This window comes from Elephantulus edwardii, unplaced genomic scaffold (genome assembly GCF_000299155.1).
Source record: "Elephantulus edwardii isolate Elephantulus edwardi_28Jun2011 unplaced genomic scaffold, EleEdw1.0 scaffold00098, whole genome shotgun sequence".
Taxonomy (NCBI): Eukaryota; Metazoa; Chordata; class Mammalia; order Macroscelidea; family Macroscelididae; genus Elephantulus; species Elephantulus edwardii.
Genome location: NW_006399848.1, coordinates 1,692,781 through 1,701,479, shown reverse-complemented (window position 1 = coordinate 1,701,479; position 8,699 = coordinate 1,692,781). Strand labels below are relative to the sequence as shown.

The 8,699-nt window shown below is 41.2% G+C and overlaps 1 protein-coding gene across 1 annotated transcript in view; it reads right to left on the bottom strand.

Moving 5' to 3' along the window:
• The window catches only part of DBF4 (DBF4 homolog (S. cerevisiae)), a 24,597-nt gene extending 19,629 nt beyond the window's left edge, over nt 1–4,968 (bottom strand). The window contains exons 1-2 of the mRNA XM_006891488.1: nt 4,923–4,968; nt 3,825–4,000 (exon numbers count right to left, since the gene is read on the bottom strand). Coding sequence (XP_006891550.1) covers nt 3,825–4,000; nt 4,923–4,968 — 222 coding nt within the window. The remainder of the gene's footprint in view (nt 1–3,824; nt 4,001–4,922) is intronic.
• Nucleotides 4,969–8,699: the final 3,731 nt, after the last annotated feature.

Genomic DNA, 8,699 nt, shown 5'->3' with positions numbered 1-8,699 from the left:
GTAGATAACCTTAGATGGATCTTGGCTGAAAACAGGGAGTACCAGAGGAATGACTATCTGTATTTCATTGACTACGGAAAGTTGTTTGATTGTATGGATCGTAACAAACAGTGGCTAACTCTGAGAAGAATGGGAATCCCAGAACATTTGATCATGATTATGCAAAACTTATACTTGGACCAGGAGGCAGTCATCAGAAAAAAGCAAGGGAACACTGCATGGTTCAAATTTGGGAAGGGTGTAGGTCAGGGAAGTGTACTACCTCCACACCTTTTCAATCTATATGCTGAATAGATTATCCCAGAGGCTGGGCTCTATGAGGAGAAATGTGCCATCAGAATTGGAAGATGACTCAGCAATAATCTGTGTTATGCAGATGACACAAACCTACTTGCTGAAACTGAGGAGGACCTGAAGTGCTTGCTGCAGAAGGTCAAGGATTGCATCCTTCAGTAACGATTGAAGCTCAGTATCAAGAAAACAAAGATTCTCACCACTGGGCAAACTGGTGGCATCATGATAGATGGTGAAAAAAGACTGAGCTTGTTAACAGCTTATTTTGCTTGGTTCCACAATCAACACTCTTGGCACTAGCAGCCAGGAAATGAAAAGACATACTGCACTGGAAAAGTATGCTGTCAGAGACTTCTCCAAAGTACTGAAGAACAATAAATAATGTTAGTCAGGAGACTAAGGTGCACTTGATACAAGCCATGATCTTTGCAATCACTCGCTATGCTTCAGAGAGCTGGACAGTAACTAGTGATGATAGAAGAATTGATGCTTTCGAGTTCTGGTGGAGAAGAGTGTTGAATATACCATGGACTGCTAAGAGAATGAACAGGTTCTTCCTAGAGAGCGTTAAACCAGGCTGCTCCTTGGAGGCAAGAATTCTGAGGCTTTGTTTGATACTTTGGGCATATTGCAAGGAGGGACCAGTCCTTGGAGAGGGAGTCATGCTTGGGAGGGTGGAGGGACAGCATAGGAGTGGAAGACCATCAGTGAGATGGACTGATTCAGTGACTGGGCTAATGAGGGCAGGTGTGTCAGAGATGGTAAGACTGGCACAGGATAGAGCAGGATTTAGGGCTGTTGTACATAGGGTGACTGTGAGTGACAAGCGACTCAACAGCTCATAACAACAGTTTAAAAAAATTAGTTTCAGTTGAAAATTAACACCTTTGTGGGAAAAGCTCAGAACTTTTGTTGTTAATGTATTCTCTAATTTCACTGATCTATTTAAAACTAACATTTGGGACAGAATTTTAAAATGTGGGTTTGTTTTTTTTTTTCAGAACTGCCTCAGGAATATATTGCTGGGGGAACAAGAGGTGAAACAGCTGGTCCTTGGTTCTAGGCTCTCTACTGTTCTTTGTTTTATACTTTACAATTTTGTTTGTAGGGCACTACAGCTAATAACACAAGCCTAAAAATCAATTAATTAGATGAGAAGAGTTAACAAGTAACTCATAATTTTTTTAAAAGTTTCTAATTGTATCAAATAGCTACTTTGTAGTTATTACTAGAGGAAGAGAATGGAGCACTTTTGTTAGTCTGGAAATCAGACTACCATGCTTTGATTGATTACTCATTTAAACATCTCTGGATTTCGGTACTTCCTATTAAACACAGGAGTTTTACTCACTGTCTAAGGTGGTTCAGTCATTGGTGGTGGTGTGCATACGGAAAGTGACCTTAGGATTGCGGACGTATAATGTATGTTTTTACTACTATCAAAAGTACGGCGGACTGCTAGGAGAACAAACAAATTTGTCCTGGAGAGGGTGATGCCAGGCAGCTCCTTAGAGGCAAGTATTCTGAAGCTTTGTCTGACATACTTTGGACATACTTTTGGGATCAGTCCTTGGAGAGGGACATCATGCTTGGGAGGGTGGAGGGACAGTGAGAAGAGGAAGACAATGAGATGGAATGACTGAGTCAATGGGGTAATGCGGATAAGGTGTGTCGAAGAAGACCAGAAGATTGGCAAGAGACAGAACAAGGTTTAGGGCTGTTGTACAAAGGATCACTATGAGTCACAGGCGACTCGAGGGTACGCAGTAACAACAACTATCCAAAAGATATGCCCATGTTTTAGTTTTCAGAAAGTTACAAAAAGTAGTTAAAACAATTTCTCAAAGATTAAAATACAAAACAACAATATCATTAAAATTAAGTAGCTTACAACTCACGAGGCCCTACCCTGGGTTTCTGAAGCTGTAAATCTTTATGAGGAAAAAAATTTGCCTCTCTTTCTCCCTTGGAGCAACTGGTGGATTCCAACAATCCACCTTTTAAGTCTCCAGGCCAACACACAATACACCAACCCCAGGGAAGGTGTAGTCACATCAACAGAAAACTTATTTCATATTTCCCTAAAAATTTATAGTCTGTGAATTAAAGAACTTACTCAGAAAACATGCAAAGATGTTGAACTTGAGAAATACAAAGCCTTTTAAACAGGAAGACTAAAGAAATACCAAAATTTAGGAGCTTCACTGTTCATCTAATATTAACCTTTATTTTAAAATTCTCACAATTTTCCCTATGTGATGTAATTCTGCAGTCAAGGAGCAGGGACTGGCACAATAGTTAATTGCTCATTAAATGTAACAGAGGCTAACTAGCAAATAGAAAGGAGAAAAATCTGGTAATTCGTTGCACAATGACCACTGCCTAGAAAACAGAGGCTAGTACTCTCTCACATGGTGGCAGCAAGCTGAAAATCAACTCAATGGTACCTATTAAAAAAAATCCTCTAATCAATATGCAATGTCAGAAAGAAGTAGGTTTTTCAGATTCTTAATTAAAAATTCTGGTCCTTTGGTAATATGAATATATTCCTAACCCAGTGGCACAGTGGGTTAAGAACTTGCCAGCTAACTGAAAGGCCATCGGACCCACCAGTTGCTCTGCAGAAGAATAAGACAATATAGTTAGTCTACATAAAGATTTACAACCCAAAAATTCCATGAAGCAGTTCTAATATGTCGTATAACGTGGCTATGAGTCAGAAATGACTAGATGGCAGTGAGAAGGTAATATTCATTCTGTTATAATAATAAAGCTAATTTTCATGCTAAGCTTCTAACCTGTGTCCTGTGGTTATATCTTAACTGTCACACAAATGTATAGTTTCTCAAAAAAAAAAAATTCCAAAAACTTTCTACTATTCGGAAAATAGCCCAATATTATATGACAACAATCAGAGGTTCTACCAGAATACAGTAGTTTATCTCCCTTCTTAAAATCTGGGAACTTTGCCTTGGATGACAAATTACAGAGCTTTAAGTTTTAGCATTGTACAGAGATGTAAAAAACAAATGCTTGGGGGTCTTTTTGGTAATAATGAGAAGCTGATAAAAATATTAAATTTTGGCTAATGGGTGGTTATAAGTTTTCCAAAAAGGAAATCTTATGAATGCTTTTCATATTGTTGTTGTTAAGTGCTGTTGTAGATGACTCAGCGACCCTATGAATCCAAGACCTGAACACTTGTATAATTGTTTCTTCAAGTTTCTGGAGGCAAGATATTTCTGAATTGGATGCCACTCCTGCTTCTAAGCTTGTTTTAACCAGAGAGCTCCACCAAACATTGTTCACCATGGGTAGCCATTATCACACTTGATGCATCAGTGTCAGTGTTTAGCATCGCAGCAACCATGAGTTACCTCTGTACAGCAAATGGACAGACCAGTGCTATACCCTTAGAAGAATGTTTGACCAAAAACAATTAGGTGTTCCATGTGTCTGGAATCTGCTTATCATATCAGATGGTACCAGTATTTTTCCCCTTTTTGTCAAAGTGCATGGTTTTTACTTACCCCTCCTAGATCCTTAATGTCTTTTTGCAGCTTTTCAGCTACTATGACTGAAGGTAAATCCAGGTAAAATACTTTTCCCCAAAGAGGCTTATATTTGGATTTTTCTGTTTTGTTGTTGTCAGTTTTCAGAGATTTCAAAGACGGTCTGTTTTTCTCATTTTTGACTTGGATCCCTCCTGTTATTGAAACCACTCAGAATCAGTTCATGTTTTATGTAAACAAAAAATATTCACCATTTAAGAAAAAAATGCATTCTATAGTTATTTAAATTACAGAGGGGAAATGTCCTTATTATCTTGCCAATCTGTCATCAGCACAATGAATGCCTTCTAAGCTTTAACAGATCCTGTATTGTTAGATAATTGTTTTTTAAAGAGGAGTCTGAATCAACAGGAAATATATCCTTGCCTCCCCAGCCCCTAGGCACAGCACAGCACCAACTCATTTGATTTTCTCCTTTGGAATGTAAACTTACAGGAGTACTTACAAAACAATCATTTACTTTAATAGCTAGTCTCAAAACTGGTGCTTAAAGTACGAAATACTAAGTTTGGTAAAAAACTTGTTTTTGTCTTAGTTCTCAAGGGTTATGATTGGCAAGTTTTAGTTTCAAATATGGTTGGTTTATACATTATCAACCATTACGTTCACTGGAAGAACCTATCACTATTCACTCCATGATTTCCAGTGGAAACGAAAAACAAAGCTGATATTCAAGGAACTGCTTTAAAAATTAGCACTACGAGCACAATCTGGTTATGAACTGCAGTTGACTATATATACATACGTATATATACAAACACAAAAGAGGACTTGGGATGTTTCACCAACTGTAAAATAAAAATAATGTGCCTGAAACACTTAACTTTTTTGGAACCAAATGAAGACCAGGAATCTAGGGCCTACGGGGCAAGGAGGGCGCCTGGGGCCCGACCCCGGTCCCTTTCAATGAAGCACAACAGTGGATGGAGCCTTCCCTTAGGCCTCGTCTCCACAAAGAAAAGGCCGCCCAAGCTGGAAAACAGGGGACCCTCCAAGAAACCCTAAGAAAACAAGGGTGAAAGCAGAAGGGAAGGAGTGGTTAAAGGCCTGTCGTACCCTGGAAATGCCCTTTTCCGTGGATCCTCATAGCTCCAGAGTACATGGCAGCCGTCCGTCACCTACATGCTGGGTCCGGACCAGAGTCGCACTGGTCACCGCGAAAACAAGGCCTCCCCGGCCCGATGACGAGCCCACTAGACCGCTTGCGTTCCGCAGTCAGCAACCACAAAGCAAGACGGATGCTGAGGCCGCAGGCTGGGTTTCCGCAGGCCGGGTTTCCGGGCCCGGATCCGCGAAAGGGCACAGAGAAGGAAGTGGAATAATAGCACAAGTCAGCGCGATGCGGCGGTTCAAGATTTGAAAACGCGTCACGCAGCCGCCGCGCCCATAGGCGCGTCCCGCGCCGCCGCACGCTTACGCCGTCGCCCCGCCCCTACGTGCCCGTCCCCTCTAGTCCCGCCCCCGCGAGTCCGCTTCTTCGCGCCACTTGATCGGGTCCTCCTGGGCCCCTTTCTTTGAGCTTTGCTCCGCCTTGTCCTGCCTGCCTCTCCACACCGCCCTTACCCAGTTCTGGCCCCGCCTCCCTCCTCAGCCTCCCTCCGCACGCTCCGCCCAATCGAAACCCTCCTCCGCCGCAGCTCGGCGAGCCTTGCCCCCTCCTCGCACTTTACGCCCCGCCCCGTCGTCTTCCCTCCTCGCGCTGTACGTTCCGTCTTGCCACGCCTCCTGTCGCACGCCCCGCCCCCTTGGGTTGCGTCTCCGCCCCCTTCGTCCCGCAGCTGGTTGCACTCTGCTCTTTAGATGAGTCTTTACCCCTTCAAGGTTCTAGCACAACCTTCTAGAGTGCTGGCTGCCTTTTGACCAATCCTAGTGGATGCAGTTAGGGCTGGAGGCCTGCCCAACCCTGACACCAGGGTCATTTCCATTTTGTAGACTTGCCGGTATAGTCCGGCTTCCAGCCGCCTGCTTCGCCAGGTATTTCCCCTGGGTCTGATGTCCGGGAATTTGGCAGCATTGCCGCTATACAGACACTCTCAGACTCAGCTCGAGCCATGATCAACCAGCGGCAGCTCCCTGCTCAGTGCACTTCACGTCGAAGATCGTGATTCTCCCGCGGTCGCCTGTGAATCAGCTGTCCAGGGACAGGCCGCAAAAGGACTGTCCTGGGTGAGAGGGGCGCAATAGGGCGTGAGCGCGAGGGTCCAGCTAGGTGACCCCTGCCCTAGCTGAAAGCCTGCAGACCATTAGCGCCCTTTTGACTAAAAGGGCTTGCTTGCTGTTTTGACTGTTGGGCGCAGGTTTCTGTGTGAGTTTATGTCAACAGTAATGTAAAAGGAGTGGCATTTGAAATAGCAAGTCTAGGAATCGCCATCAGACCGACCACTTAACAAGCTGTGGTAATGAGACTTTGGCTAGATTACCTAATCACTTCGAATCTCAAATTTTCTCGCTTCTAAAATGGGGTAGAATAGGTTTGTGGAGAGTACTAGAGTATTTGTGAAAAGAGTACTTTGTGAATGTGAAAATGTATCTCATAGACCTGCGTGCAGTTGAGGGGGCATATATTTCTACTTGTAAACTTCTCAAAAGATATGCAATAGTATAGTAAATAGTTGCCAGCATGGGTAGCATTTAATCCAGCTCTTATTCTGTGCCTTTGGGTTAGCAGGGCTGCTCCCTATGGACTATGCCACTTGAGAACTCCCTTTGTGCTTCACAAAATATTGTGAAAATTAGTCATTTTAGAAAGCTTAATTGAATTAATCCTGTGCCTGGCACAGAATAAGAGCTGAATTAAATGTTATCATGCTGGCAAAAGCCACATTAGCCTATTATGTTAAAAAAAAAAGCCTTTAAGGTGGTGAAGATATTACTGATTTCTCAACAATTTCAGGAGATGATGATGGTGGTGGCTAGCTAAGACTAATGGACTTAAATTGAGACAATGCTCTTTTTTCCTTCCTCTTTTATTTTTTTTTTAGTTTGCAGACTTGGTCCATATACATTCTGCTTCCTATATCTGCATTCAATTTTATATAAGCCTTCATCTTTGTATAGTCATTCATATATATATTGTTGCATACATATATATTTTGTGTCATGCATTCATTTCTATACAGTGTGTTTTATATAATTAATTATTATTGATTTGTGACTTCTCTCACCCTGTGTGCCTTTAAGGCCCCTAAGTTTCCTTTGCACCTTACTTATTCTTCCATTTTCCCTTTTGAACAGTTATATTGTTCCTATTTGCAGTAGTTGTATTGTTCTTATCTCTATTTTTCCAGGTTATTCCTCTTCTGTCCTGGTTCCTATAGTGTTCATTGTACATTCTGTTTATGATCTGCTTCCCATCATTCCTAGGCTTCCTAATCTTTAGTTATCCTGTTTTCACATCAGTGGTCATATGCAATATTTGTCTGCTTATGAGTGAGTTATTTCACTCATTATAATGTTGTGTCATATTTTATAAACATCTGCTTATGAGTGAGTTATTTCACTCATTATAATGCTGTGTCATATTTTATAAACATCATTTTTAGTGCTATACGATATTCCATAATGTGAACATACTACGGTTTCTCTATCCATTTGTTTGTTGACAGGCATCATTTATTCTGTGGTCATCCTTAATCATTGTTGAACTTTCAGATGTATAGCATGTAATTGAAAAGACTATAACTTGAATCTAAGTTCCACCTTAGTCTTTAAACTGACATCATTGTTTCTGGCCACCTTGGAGAGGCAGCAGATTTTTCTCAGTGCAATGTGTATTTTTATTTATTGACTGATGTTGCCAAGGATGTTGATTGTGGATTCAAGCGAGATGAAATAACTGACAGCTTCAGTCTTATCTCCAACTATTGTGATGTGTTAAAGATTTTTGTGTTCTTGTTGTTGAGATGTTGTAGTATGTATAGTGTACACAATGCTTTTCAAGCCATTGAATTTGACTTTGCCAAGGGGGATGGACAAGAATATGTGAATGGGGCATGTAAGCCTGTCCACTAGCAGATTGCCTAGTCTCATCAATCCACAAGGTGATATGCTGGTCTTGCCATTAAGTTGAGCAGATCTGGCAGCTGAATTGGAAGATCTTCCTTGCCTGTGGTCTTGAGGTTAGTTTGGAGAAATACATTTTTACAATCCAGTTATGTCAGCCACCAATTATGAAGGCACTTAGAGGAAAGAATTTGTTACATATTTATGTTCAATAAAGATAGAAATCTCTTTACATAGCGTATCAGTAATTTGATTGTTGGCACTTCTATAAACTAGAATGTTATACCTACATTTGTCTGAATCTTCTTTGCATCCATTACCCTGTTCCTCTCATCTCTGTGTTTTTTATAAATTGGAAGATAGATCTAAAGATTTGTTTCATTAGATTAAACTTCCTCTTCCAGCCCCACATACTTCATAGATGATGTTGATGCTCTTCCTTTTATTCCACTATTAATGATACTAGGATTGGTCAGTGTGTTTGGATTCTGGAGGTTTGTTGGTGTTTTGTTTCAAGCAGTCAGAAGCTGATTCAGTGGGATCGTCTGAAATTTATTGTGAATAGGTTTTTGTACTTATTGCTAGGATTTATGGAGTGCCCCTCATATCCCGTAAAGTAATCTATAATTAACCTTATCAAAAGATATTGCAGATCTGCTTTCACAGACCTCTACAAAGTGCTATAATGTCAGTGAGCAAGAATGTCAATTTAAAGACTAAGGGGTGCTTGGTCCAAGTCATGGTCTTCTTAATCTCTTGTTATGCCTATGAGAGCTAGACAATGAATAAGGATAACAGAAGAATTGTAGTGTTGGTGAAGAGTACTAAATG